This window comes from Pectinophora gossypiella, chromosome 9 (assembly GCF_024362695.1).
Source record: "Pectinophora gossypiella chromosome 9, ilPecGoss1.1, whole genome shotgun sequence".
Taxonomy (NCBI): Eukaryota; Metazoa; Arthropoda; class Insecta; order Lepidoptera; family Gelechiidae; genus Pectinophora; species Pectinophora gossypiella.
In genome coordinates, this window is record NC_065412.1 from 10615185 (window position 1) to 10628025 (window position 12841).

General features: G+C 35.5%; 2 protein-coding genes across 4 annotated transcripts in view; one reads left to right on the forward strand and one right to left on the reverse strand.

Annotated features, from left to right (window-relative positions):
• Positions 1 to 12841, reverse strand: part of LOC126369807 (uncharacterized) — a 192400-nt gene that overhangs the window by 23537 nt on the left and 156022 nt on the right. The window lies entirely within an intron of this gene.
• On the forward strand, positions 2070 to 8534 carry LOC126369657 (putative fatty acyl-CoA reductase CG5065). 3 transcript variants are annotated; one of them, XM_050014207.1, is made up of 10 exons: positions 2070 to 2214; positions 3390 to 3506; positions 4046 to 4168; positions 4490 to 4615; positions 5105 to 5258; positions 6571 to 6672; positions 6870 to 7062; positions 7259 to 7371; positions 7770 to 7899; positions 8087 to 8534. In XM_050014207.1, the coding sequence occupies exons 1-10, from the start codon at positions 2137 to 2139 to the stop codon at positions 8304 to 8306; spliced, it is 1356 nt and encodes a 451-aa protein (XP_049870164.1). In that variant the 5' UTR covers positions 2070 to 2136; the 3' UTR covers positions 8307 to 8534. The 3 variants fall into 3 exon arrangements, with proteins under 3 accessions (XP_049870164.1, XP_049870165.1, XP_049870166.1); XM_050014208.1 differs by lacking the exon at positions 6571 to 6672; XM_050014209.1 differs by lacking the exon at positions 3390 to 3506 and having other exon boundaries at positions 2073 to 2214.

The following is a 12841-nucleotide window of genomic DNA, read 5'->3' on the forward strand; positions in this document are numbered from 1 at the left end:
CTTTTCTTATTAAAAATATGCACATAAAATTAAACTACGAAATCTCCAATCTTTCTCCTGGCGGAGTACAATTAAAGAATGGCTTAACGACGGCTCGGAAATATTCACAATTCCGAAGTTACTCTTGAATGTTCCTTGTTATCTTGCCAAAAAATGGCACGTTAAGTGAGATACATGCTCGTTCAGTAAGGTTCCATAGGTTTTTTCTATTCGAGAAACGGTATCTATATGTCGTGGCCAGATCATAGAATTGATCATTTCATGATGTGCTCGATCATTTCATGAAATGGTCATATTTCATGAAATAGAATATCATTCGTTGGCCACATCATGATGTAGTTTGGCCAGATCAATGAACACAAAAAGTTTAACGATATGAACAACTAAATGCATGATTACTTCATGATATGGCCAAACGTTGGCAATCATATCGTAAAATTGGTAACATTATCCACCGATAGGGGCGCTGGAGTCGATTATATTTAAAACTCAATTGATATTATAATCGATGAATCAATCTTATTGTTCAATTTTCCATATCGAATAGGTACATAATTTTCAACCTAAGAAATTAATCGACTATTCGCATTTTTATTACACCACATAGCATGGACACCGCCTACATTAACGATATGGCCAAACGTTGATTGATATATCATTAAACGTTGACATTTCAACGATATGGTCAACTTGAGTTGGCCATTTCATGAAATGGTCGACCACATCATGAAATGATTAATTTTACGATGTGGCCACGACATATACAGGGTGTAAGTGACATCGTAACGAAAACTTTGAGGGATGATTCAGGCCATGATTCTGAGTTGATATCAAGTGGAATTTTTCATGTTAGGTATCATATGTACCTAAAAACAAAGATGCATGATGATGCAAAGATGCATGGCTTTTAACTATGAAATTAGAAGGTTAAACGAAAAAAAAATATTGTTTTTGAAGAACGCAGCCTGGAAAGTCCCTCATTGAATATATATTATAACCCTAAAATATATATTATAACCCTAAAAACAGAATTGATTTTATAATAAACAGTTAAACTTCATAACCGGCTGTAAAGTCTACATTTGTAAGTCAGGGATTGCAAATTGTCTCGCAGGCATACATTTTTGTAGGTACCTTTAATGTTAAGTTACTGGCGGCCTGTAATTATTGTTTTAACCTTGTCATATCTGCATATTGCATAAAATACACATAAATATACTTTATTGAGCACAATCAAATGAACACAAGGTAGGTAAAGAAATGTACCAAGGATTGCAAATATTTCAAGAAAATCCCGGGCGTGTCGTAAAATCCGACAAAGACAATGTCCCCGATTCCTGCACACATCTCCCAATTTTATTTTAAGTCATACCTTTCATTTTCTTATCCGCCGAAAACGAAAAAGACGAATTGAGAACTGTTAATTATTAAAATGAATCTCATCTCGCTCATATGCAAGTCGTTTTACGTGTGCTGTCATCTTAATTCTGTCGGATTATTGGCCAATATAAAATTGTGGAAAGGTTTTTTAAACTTCTTCCTAAAATTGACATGTGTTCCATAAATTTTATGACTGTCGAGGAAAGGGACGGTCCCTTTCTTTTTCAGCGTGTAAGAAAATAATAGGTATAACTTAAAATAAAATTAGACGGTGCGTACAGTCATGAGCAATATAATGTACCCATTTCAGGACTCTGTCGCACTAACATATTTGGCATTCAGTGAGACTTACAGTTCAATTTGTCAAAAAAGTTAATGTGACATGGTACCAAAGTGTATACATATTAATGCTCGTGACCGTACTGGAATGTGTCATTTTAAATGTGATGGACAATTGTAATGGGCGATATGTGGATAAGGCTCATCATAAGGCTGTCAGTTGTCTTTGATTACTCTTGGTTCTGCCCACCCCATTTCGGATAATGGGCGTGAGTTTATGTATGTATATTGTCATAAAAATTACAAGGATTGACATTGAAAAGCCATTAACATTTATATTCGTTGTCATTACTTTTATCACTCGACAAAAGGTTAATATTGTTTACAGATATAAAAACCCATTTTAAACATATTTTTTTTTAGTATGCATCTGACTGTTTACTGTGCATAACCCCTGTGTAGTATCATTTTTTTAAAATGGAGTCTACTCCTATAGTAAACTTTTACAAAGGAAAATCTATTTTAATTACTGGAGCGACCGGATTTTTGGGAGGTGTACGTATTGCGTCAAAAACATAATCTCGTTTATCTATTTTTTTTTATAACTGTCAGTACTATTCAGAGGCGGCGGATAGGAGTCCTAGTACGACTTGGAAATATACTTCTCTAGGCACCATCCCACTCGTGTCAGACAGAGTACTGCGGGGCGGAAGGCAAGAGGGAAACTACTGTCTACTACTATTTTTCCCTAAAAAGTAGCATGGAGAAAGCTACACCGACAAAAGCGTGGCTCTTAAATTAGTCATGGTATAAGAAAACCAGGTATGCTCAAAAGTGACAGCTAACATTTCAAGGTTAGCCCAGCTGACGTCATCTCACCCTGCGTTGCCATTTCGTAAAAAAGAAATTACCCATGACCAATGTTTTTATATTTACTTTGCAAGGAAATTTTGAACTTTTAGTAAAAGATTTAATTACAGTTTTAATGTTTTTTTATAGTAACGGTACTTAATTAAATACATTATTTAGTAATTCACTTAATTTTATATAGTAAAACTAACGTCCTCAGAATGTTGGAGATACCAATTTAATGGTAACACAGTGTAACACTTACGTCATCAAAGGGCTAGCAATGGCGGCTTGTCATAGGATTGAGCATACTGGTTTTCTTATACCATGAAATTAGTGATGATCTATTTTTTTAAGTAGAAAATAGTTTGTCATTATTTTGCAAAGTTCAGTCCGCTATCAATTTTCTAGTAGAGTTCGCGCCACGGAAGAAGTCCCGCGGACTTAAATGTGAGCTCAAGATCTGAAGGCCTGGCTTCGATTACCGATGGGGGCATTGTGGATATCACTTTGTGACGCTGTCCTTTGTCCGATAAATTAAGATGATTCTGTGCTTCGGATGACACTTAGTGCTGGGCTACTACTTATACTAGGCTTAAACACCTCCACCTACCCGCAGTGGAGCAGTGTGGTGGAGTACCGATTGTCTATGCCCCCTCCAACTGATTGATCGGCAGTGGGACGTAAAAAGGTTATGTTATACCACTCCTTAATTTATTGATAATTGAGGGGATATTTTTGACTCAATACTCAGTAGTTTATTCTATGTAGTACCAGAATTAGGACGAATTATGTTACGTTACTAATTAAGACCCACTTAGATACTTAACTTTTTTATGTTAATATTGAGTGACACATCAACGTCGTGTATTTCTTCATAGGTTGTTCTAGAAAAACTATTGTATAGTTGTCCAGATGTGAAAACCATTTATGTTCTAATTAAATCTAAGAAGGGTGTATGTGGCCAGGAAAGACTGACACACTTGTTGAATTTGACGGTGAGTACTTAATTAATAAAGGGGATTAATGTATTAAACTAGTGAATCCATGGAGTAACTAATATACCATGTAAAACTGAGGGTCCCTTGCCATACTAGAATCGTTGCCGCTAAAACCCGCGCATCAAACGCCAGAGAGTTGTACTAACTGTCAAAGTGTTCATAATGATACGACACACAGCATTGATGTAAAATATGTTACACACAGCCACTAGATGAAACGTATGTCCATATGTAAGCTTATACATACGATCGGCGGCATTTTAGCTACGCTATAGCGAAATAGAGGAGCTATATACTACGGTCCTTCCCCAGACTCCAAAAATAGAGTGCCTGTGGCGAACATTGGTACTACTAAGTCTAAAATGCGTTATGTAAAAAATGACGATTCAAAATGTAACTAAATTACCGAATAAAAATATTTAAAAAAAATAAACGATAAAATCCCAAGTGGGCCGAGTGATACACACATACATAAACTCACAGTCATATCTAATGAGAATAATATGTCATGTGAAAATGTACTTTTCATTTTATAGATTTTCCAAAGGATACGTAATGAAAATCCCGAAGTGTTAAAAAAGGTAATTCTGGTATCTGGTGACATGAGAGATGACAATCTTGGATTAAGTGCTGAAGACATGGAATTGCTTAGGAAAGAGGTAAGAGGTGACCAACATCTTCATCTTCTTTTGTGCGTGTTGTGGAGCGGTGATCGACCTTACCAATCCTGGTGATATAGTCCGTATAACACCTTCGACACTTACGAAAACAGCAGCCGATATACTTAACATGTCTTTTTAAATGTCAACTGCAGCCGAAAATGGCATTGGCTTAACGGTAGGCCGCGCGTAACGTGATACGAGTAATTGAGCCAATATAATTGGTTTAATTTTATTTATCGCGTAGCCAATATTCGTTTATCGCAACGCGCGCGTTATGCGTGCAGTATGCCAAGAAGACGTAAAATAATTTATTTTCAGGTATCAATAGTTTTTCACATCGGAGCTAGCGTAAATTTTGCACAGCCGTTATTGGAAATTGTCAATGCGAATACTCGAGCTTCTGAGAAAATGCTTCGGTTGGCTAAGAGTATGGAAAAAATACAGGTAAATAATAATATGTAAGTTTATATAGGTACTTGTAGTAAGTTCCGATTTCATCCCAATCTTGTCCGAAGGCAAATTACGTTTATTCTAGTTTTAGAGGTGTCCCATTCGTAATTGTACCATTTTTCGTGTTTTATGTTAAATATACTGTTTTATAGTATTGTCAATTACAATTATTTAATTAATTTATTATTTATGTAAACATATATAAAACACACAGACAAAAATAATCGTCGTAACAAATATACCGTGACGTAGTGACTAAAAGTCGTGCCTAAGGTACCTACACTTAAGCTAAAACTAAATAAATTACTGTTTATAATTACAATGTAAAAAGTCACGAAATCACGGATAAAAATAACAAAAGGAGGAGTTATCTCTAAAAGAGTTCTATCTACTCTAATTTTATCTACGTTGCGTTTAGACTAAAGGCAGTCAGAAATATTTACAGAAAATATAAAATTGCAAAAAATATATCATTGTATACAGGCATTCGTCTACGTATCAACAGCTTACAGTAACTGTAGACAAAATAACGATGTGATCGATGAAGTTATATATAATATGACTACGTCTGTGCAATCCGGTTACTATGCAGTAGACAACATTCCACCGACCAACAATTTGCTACACAATTTGATAGGTAAGTTTTAATAAATATACAATATTGCACCCTACTTGTCAAGAGAAGAGTATGCAAATTCTGAGCCGAGCTCTTTTTTAGGTGCAGTTTAAGTAATATACGGAGTATATACTCTATGATCACGTTCGCTTAAGTACGGTAGTGAATGTTGGGTATGGTACAAGAAGCATGAAAGTAGGATTAATGCCGTAGAAATGAGGTCTTTGCGTAGCATCTGCGGTGTTAAGTTGGGTGATGGAGTGAGAAACAGTGTAATAAGGCAGAGATGTGGTGTAAAAGACGATATAGTGACTAAGATTGAAAATGGAATGTTAGGTTGGTTTGGACATGTAGAGCGCATGAAGGATAAAAGAATTGCGAAAGCAGTATATAAAGCGAAAGTTGATGGAAGGGCTGGCAGAGGAAGACCTAGAAGGACTTACATTGACCAAATTGGAGATGTCCTTAGAAAAGGTTTAGTACGATCTACTCTGAACCGGCGGCGTGCGTGTATGAAGCGATTGACCAATGTGGAGGAAGCAAGAGACGTGTGTCAGGATAGAAGCAAATGGAATTCTATATATATAGTCTCTGCTTACCCCGGTGGGAAATAGGCGTGAGTTTATGTATGTATGTATGTGTCACTGTTATAAGAAATAAAAATAACATAACCTGTTAATTATGCTCGGGACTATGAGCAGTTGAACATACATAAATTGCTCAGAGAAATTATACACGGGAGTTGCCATGCGTTCTTCTCTGCCGAAGTATATGAACGATCAGTTCGTGTTTTGTTATTTGTGTGACGGTTTTGTGGTGGTATGCGTTAGACGTTGATATTTTAAGGCAGTGAGGAGATATGTGCCTCTACGTAAGTACCTCACATCCCCCAATAAGTAGCAGAAAAAATGTAGTGTAAAGCTAGCCAAAACGTAACTTTCGTCTATATTTACTCTGAGACTACTTATGACATCTAGTTAGACACGGCCACCGTGCTCCAGTGGTTGAGCGTTGGGCTCATGATCCGGAGGCCCCGGGTTCGAATCCCAGCGGGTACATGTCACAAAAATCACTTTGTGATCCCTAGTTTGGTTATAGGACATTACAGGCTGATCGCCTGATTATCCGAAAGTAAGACAATCCGTGCTTCGGAAGGCACGTTAAGCCGTTGGTCCCGGTTACTAGTTACTGATGTAAGTATGTAGTCGTTACATGGATCATGTGAGGGGCATTTGGTGGCTCAATAATAACCCTGACACCAGAGTTGATGAGGTTGGTATTCCACCAGAAGATCTAGTTATAGAAACGCACTATAACAATAATCTCATTCCAGATAGAAGACCAAACAGCTACACATATTCCAAAGCGTTAACAGAACTTTTGATCGCGAGTGAATTTAATGATTTGCCAGTTGCTGTAGTCCGACCAACGATTAGTAAGTGTAAAATGTGTAACTACGTTTTTGGTTATCATTGACAAATGATTAAGTTTTATCAAATATTGCAGACTGTAGTTCTAAAAAAAATATCTCACCGGCGTCGTGGTCAATGTTATCCCTGATTCTGTGCTGTGATTGTGTTCTCATTTTCGTCCCTGATACAAGTATTTTTTTAAATATTTTTTCTCCTACAGTAACAGCAACAATGAAAGAACCGATAAAGGGGTGGGTCCAGGGTTGGAATGGAGGTAACACGGTGATTCTATTTCAAGGTATAGGTCTTATAAGATCCTGGAATTGCAATGTTGATGCCATTATTGACATTATCCCAGCGGATATCGTGGCCAATTTGATTGTTGCTGCTGCCTGGGATATTGCCAGAAACAAGTAAGTTTTTAATATTAATTCATAATAATTATTATTTGTCTTGCTTTGATATCCTTCCTAAAGAGAAAAACCATGTTTCTGAGGAGTTTTTTGATCCACTTCTTCTCTTCAGCTAACAAATTCCGTTGTGGTACTATCTCTTCCGGAAAGAACTGAAAAAAATAACTTTTAATAAGAATTGTCTGATGCGTTTCAGTACAAAACGTCAAGGCAATATAAAAGTGTTCAACTGTGCATCTAGTTCTCAAAATCCTCTGACTGTGGGACAACTGTTTTACACCTCCTTGAGTCATAGCAAGAAAATACATAGTAAGTAACGTTATATTTATGTTAAAACCCAACCATGGTAAAAATCTCGAAAGAAGTCAGTTTCGACAGCTGTCAGTCAGACTCACATCACACTAAATGGAAACAATAAGGAAAATTCTACCTTATAACTATGACTTATCACGGAATTCTCTCGTGAGTTTTACTTTACCGTTGTGAGTTCTGTTTTGTGTATCGGTTTGTCGTTTGGTCTATTTTGTTAATTTCAAAGCAATATTATAAACATTAATAATTATTCACTTGTTATTTACACACAATAGCATTATTAAATGTTTGTGTATACAAATGGAAAAATAACGAGTAATTGCAGAACACTGATATACAAATTTTTCGATCTTGTATTTACCTTTTATTTAAATTTTCTTTTGTTCTCTTTCCAGGTTACCTGATACCTCCATATCCGTTGTTAATTCATAATCGCACCTTGCATTCCATTATATTTTTCTTTCTTCAAGTCCTTCCCGTTTACATTATAAAAGGATTATGTGGCATCTTTGGACGCAAGCCAAGGTAAATAACTACTCCATTAAGCACCTGGTACATACCGTGGTCAGTTTATTATTTTGTTGAGAGATCTAACTTTTAAGGATACGTACCTAAACCATATTAATTTGGATTTGATGTAAAAAATATATTCCGAATATTTTAAGATATATTTATATTACACATTATATATATTTTTAATATTTTCTTCCAGAATCGTGCAGTTGTTCGAGAAAATACCGAAACTAGAAATCAGCCTGCCATTTTTTACGTCTAATCAGTTTACTTTCATTGACAAGAACACAAGACAATTATACATGGAAATGAACGCAAAAGACAAACGCATTTTCTACTTTGATGTCAAAATTATCGATTGGTATAGTTATTTGGAGACATATGTTATGGGCCTTAAAGAATATCTGCTAAAATTATAAAATAGTTATGCAAAAGGCAATAAAATACAAATACTGTTGCGTATTGAAGATGCATTCACTTTTCAAGAAGTGCAGGATTAAAAGGAGAAAAGTGTTTAAATTTTGACGAATATGAAATCATAATTTATGAATCAGTTATTGCCTGATATAAAGTTCACCACGTTTGAAATGGCATAATCCCTCAGTCAGTTTTAGGACCTGCCCGGAAAATAAACAGCTGAACGAGTTTTATGCTTTTTATTATTCACTCCCACTCCAGCTCAGAAGTAGATAGAGTTGAGGAGAAATTATAATTCTCAAACGTTTACGACAAACTTGCCAAACCCAGCAGTTTCGTAGACACGAACCCGTTTTCACTTAAACGATGCCGGTTATTCATTCCGGACACACAAACATAATGGGAGCCCAAAATTTAGTAAGCCAGCCCTTAGTGACTGAAAGGTTGAAACGTGACCAGTTTGTAATAAGGGAATAAGGGCTGGTTTTCCCGAGCACGTCCTCACCTTGAGATTGCGAGAGAATGTTTTTACCCAATTATAGCTTGTCAAAAAGACCTAGTTGGATAAGAAGTTAGTAAGTTCGTTATAAGTACTGACTGACTTAACCAATGAGTGGTCCCAGAGAACAGAAAAGATCAACGTCTCAGTGGTTCAATGCTTGTTGATGAGGTGTGACAGTTGAAGGACAAAAGCTACAGTTTTACGGTCTTTTGAGAAAAAAATCTCAAAAAACTTTGTTTTTTTTTACTCTGTTTTTTTGGGTACTTAAATCATATTTATGAAATTATCACAAAATTCTTAAAAGTGTCTGCAATTTGTCTTAATGGGTTTGAGGCGTGTGATATTATGTATGTATGAGAATCTAATTATCTAACGGATTGATTGACTGATGTTACCGCTTAGGCTTAACGGGTGTTGGGACAAGAAATGTTAATGCACAAAATGTATTTTATGATGTAGACTAGCACTACGAAAACAGAAAAAAATCCAATCCGCACTTTCGGTGAGTTATTCATGGACAACCTAAAAGACTCAAATGTGTATATTACCTTGTACAAAATCCCCAGGAAAAATGTATGGATCGTGCCCATTTTATTCCAACACTACACGAACAATCTCTCCATATAAATTGACGCAAATAATGTGTCAGTTTTAAGTCTTTTCCCTTCCAGCATGCGAATAAATCTTCAATACGAGTCACGTAAAATACGTTGTAGTTTCATACTGTATCGATTGTCTCTTCACTATATAGTTTGTTCCAAGCGTGATGCAAGTCATCCGTAAACAAATTGTAGTAAAATAGTATTGAAGTCCTAAGATGAATTTGATGGCATTGTGACAAGTCGGTGATCAGCTCATCACCCGTAACATTATTTGGATGCACGGTTTTGTCCATCTTGATTTGGTTTAATGAATGAATGAATAGACACTTTATAACCCACAGAATAGATATAAGAAACACTAAACATACCCCTATTAACCCTATTTCTTCTTCTTCTCTCGTGTGGGTTGTGAGAGCGACTACACTACTTAGAAGCACGGATCATCTTAATTTCGAACAATTGGGTAACCAGCCTGCAATGTCTTAACCCCCGGTGGGTTAAGATTTTGACTTTGATTTGAACCCGGAACTACCGACTGAAAAGCTGTTGTTGTGGCCTTGGGGCACCCCAATGACTTATGCTCCATTATTTTTAAAGAAGTATCCGTGCCTTCGTCAGTAGAGTGGTTCTATGTTGTAGTCATAAAAAAAAGATTTTACGACCAACGTCACGCTGATAATCTCAGCACTGAATCTAGTTTATTTTACTTTATAGGAACCTTTACGTGCATTTTGAACTTGTATTTTGAATTTGTAGCTCTACTGATCTATTTAGATCTATTTTATAGGAGTCATTTTTACATTTACAGTTAAATGATGTGATTAATATCATGATTAGTTTACTAATACGATTTTCAGACTTTTTCTTGTGTTGCATGAAAAGTCTTTCCTTGTTGCCAAATTTTATGATTCTCAAAATGGCTGCATCTTTGGATTACGATGATTTAGAATCTTGATATTTTACAGCTTCAAGGGACCGCAATATTAGATGTCAATTGAAACCTTGATACCTTGACACGTTGTCGAGAAAAATGGTCTTGCCAGAAACATGGACTGGACAGACAACAAAGTGATCATATAAAGGTTCCGTTTTTCCTTTTATGATTAGAAACCCTCAAAAAGAAAAAAAAACATGTGGAAAGGTGCAACTTGTGCATAGTAAAGAGAGATTACTAGAGGTGTTTCTATTAAAACTTCGTGATTCACACTGTTATTACAGCAGACTTAAACCCACACCTGCTTCAAGACCACAGATTATGCAGGTAGTCCACTGAAGTGAAGATTAGGTGCAGCGAGTTACATAGTGCCAGATCTCTTCTGTCGTGAATATTAATGACTCAGTAAGGCGTGACTTTACATAGCCTCTACTTAAATAACTTATACTCTTTTGTTTATATGCTGGACTGTGGTGAAAAACGGCAGAAGGATTGTATCCTTAGCATAGGTCATCTGTCTCCTTAAAACATCTAGCTACTAGAACTTCGCCTGGAAGTTTAATAAAAGTAATAATTTTAACGTTTTGAAGAATGAGGCAGCGAATCAAAGTTACGCAATATTTCGTATATGTATAAATATACTTAGTATGTAATCCCTAAAAACACATACCATAAGTTGACGATTATTTTCCTAATTGAGGTAGTTACAGGTAGGTACATCTACCGCAAGATGAACTGAGTACCCAAAAAGCAGCGTCACAAATGCATAATTAGGAAGCCACTTAATAATACGAAGCCCTAAGATGATGAAGCGTATGATGAGATCAGGTGATCAGCCTATTACCTTTACGTATAATAATACAAGATTTTAGAAAGGACTCTATCACTCTTTTGGTTCCTAAGACGTCTCCGGAAAGATAATATTCCGTTTTTCATGCTATTATTATAAGAGACTAAGTCCAGATTAGTTGCAGCAAGCAGCAGTCTCATGACGTCATGAATATTAACGGAGCCACAGCGAACCCGTGATGTCACAGGATCTGTAGTTAAATTACTCTGTCTTGCAGGCTGCGCTAGCTAATTGTATCAAGGATTGCCACGTCCAGTAAATTCTACAAGAAAATAAGTTTAGCTGGAAAGAACACCACTGTTCAAATTGGCTTCTGTGTTCATGGTGAAAAAGGAGTTTTCTAGAGATGAAAACAAAAACTGTCTGACAAGAGACTCATAGCTTATATTTACATTTTTTTAATTTGCCTCCTCATTTGCTTGAAAAATGGGGTGAGCTTAGGACTCACAAAATTTAAGACACCACGCCTGAGCATTTGGGAATGCATTAATGGGTTAATTACCAGATTTGAAGTTCTGGCAATTCTATCGGATAATGCAAAGTGGTGCAACAGACCCCTTAGAATGTTCCAGGCAATGAAACTTCGCATAGCAACGTCGACATTATATCGTTTTTTGCTAAATAAATTACGTCACAGGTGTCGCTTCGTCGCATTGGATAACTTTTGTACAACTGCATAACTTTTTCTTAAGTTATGTAGCAGACGTGAAATAGATAGATAAATAGATAAAATACTTTATTGAGCACAATAAAGGAAAAAAAATCAAAGAAAACTTGATATAACGTCGCTAAAACAAATGTATTATTTACCCTGTAAAGTTGTAATAAAATCTCACTAATGAATGAAAGATTTCGAAAAAAGAAATAACTAAATTTTCTTTGTCAAATAGCACAATACAATATGTCTTCATCATCTTAATATCCTTATTCTCTTTCGGTTGGCAGATTGAGTTCTCAAAGAAATTCATAGAAAAACTTAGTAACTTTACATATACTAATTTAAAAGTGATTGAAATAACCATGAGCTATTTAAATAGGGCCCAGAAGATTTTAATAATCGGTTCTAATGCCATGACCCTGTCTAAGATAACTAAACTAACTAACTAATTTATCTTAACTAATTGAATGGACTCGTGAAACTCTAATAAACACATTAAAAATGATTCATTTCATTACAACCTTCAAACGAAGATTTACTCGACAACATGTGTGGATATTTTTTCCGAACATAATATACATAATAGGTACTTATGTTATAAGGTACAGTCTAATGTCAAGTTTTTTCATTATTTCGTACATCACTCTACAGAATCGACTTTCCAGAATCCCAATTACACATCTCATTATGGAATCAGAAGCGAGCTGTCAAAATGTTTATTAAGAAACACTGCTGAAAAATTACGAGAATATAACGCAGAAAAACCGACCAATTAACATTCTTCAATTCGTTAGTTGACCTCTAGGCATAGTAAATAAAGTTCTCATCAAAAAAGAAATAAAAACAAAAAGTGTTCAACATAATACGATTTAATTTTGAATTCGGAACATTAACATTAGGAAATAAAACCTTTATAATACCATCTGTAAAATATATTTTTTGTTATTATTCCCCTAATCCTAACGAAATTCTTTCGAGGTGTTTCGATTTT

Coding starts and splice junctions, on each gene's coding strand:
- LOC126369657 (XM_050014207.1), top strand. CDS start 2,137: ATGGAGTCTACTCCTATAGTAAACTTTTACAAAGGAAAATCTATTTTA. Junction 3,507..4,045: donor CACACTTGTTGAATTTGACG/GTGAGTACTTAA, acceptor TTCATTTTATAG/ATTTTCCAAAGGATACGTAA. Junction 6,673..6,869: donor TGTAGTCCGACCAACGATTA/GTAAGTGTAAAA, acceptor TTTCTCCTACAG/TAACAGCAACAATGAAAGAA.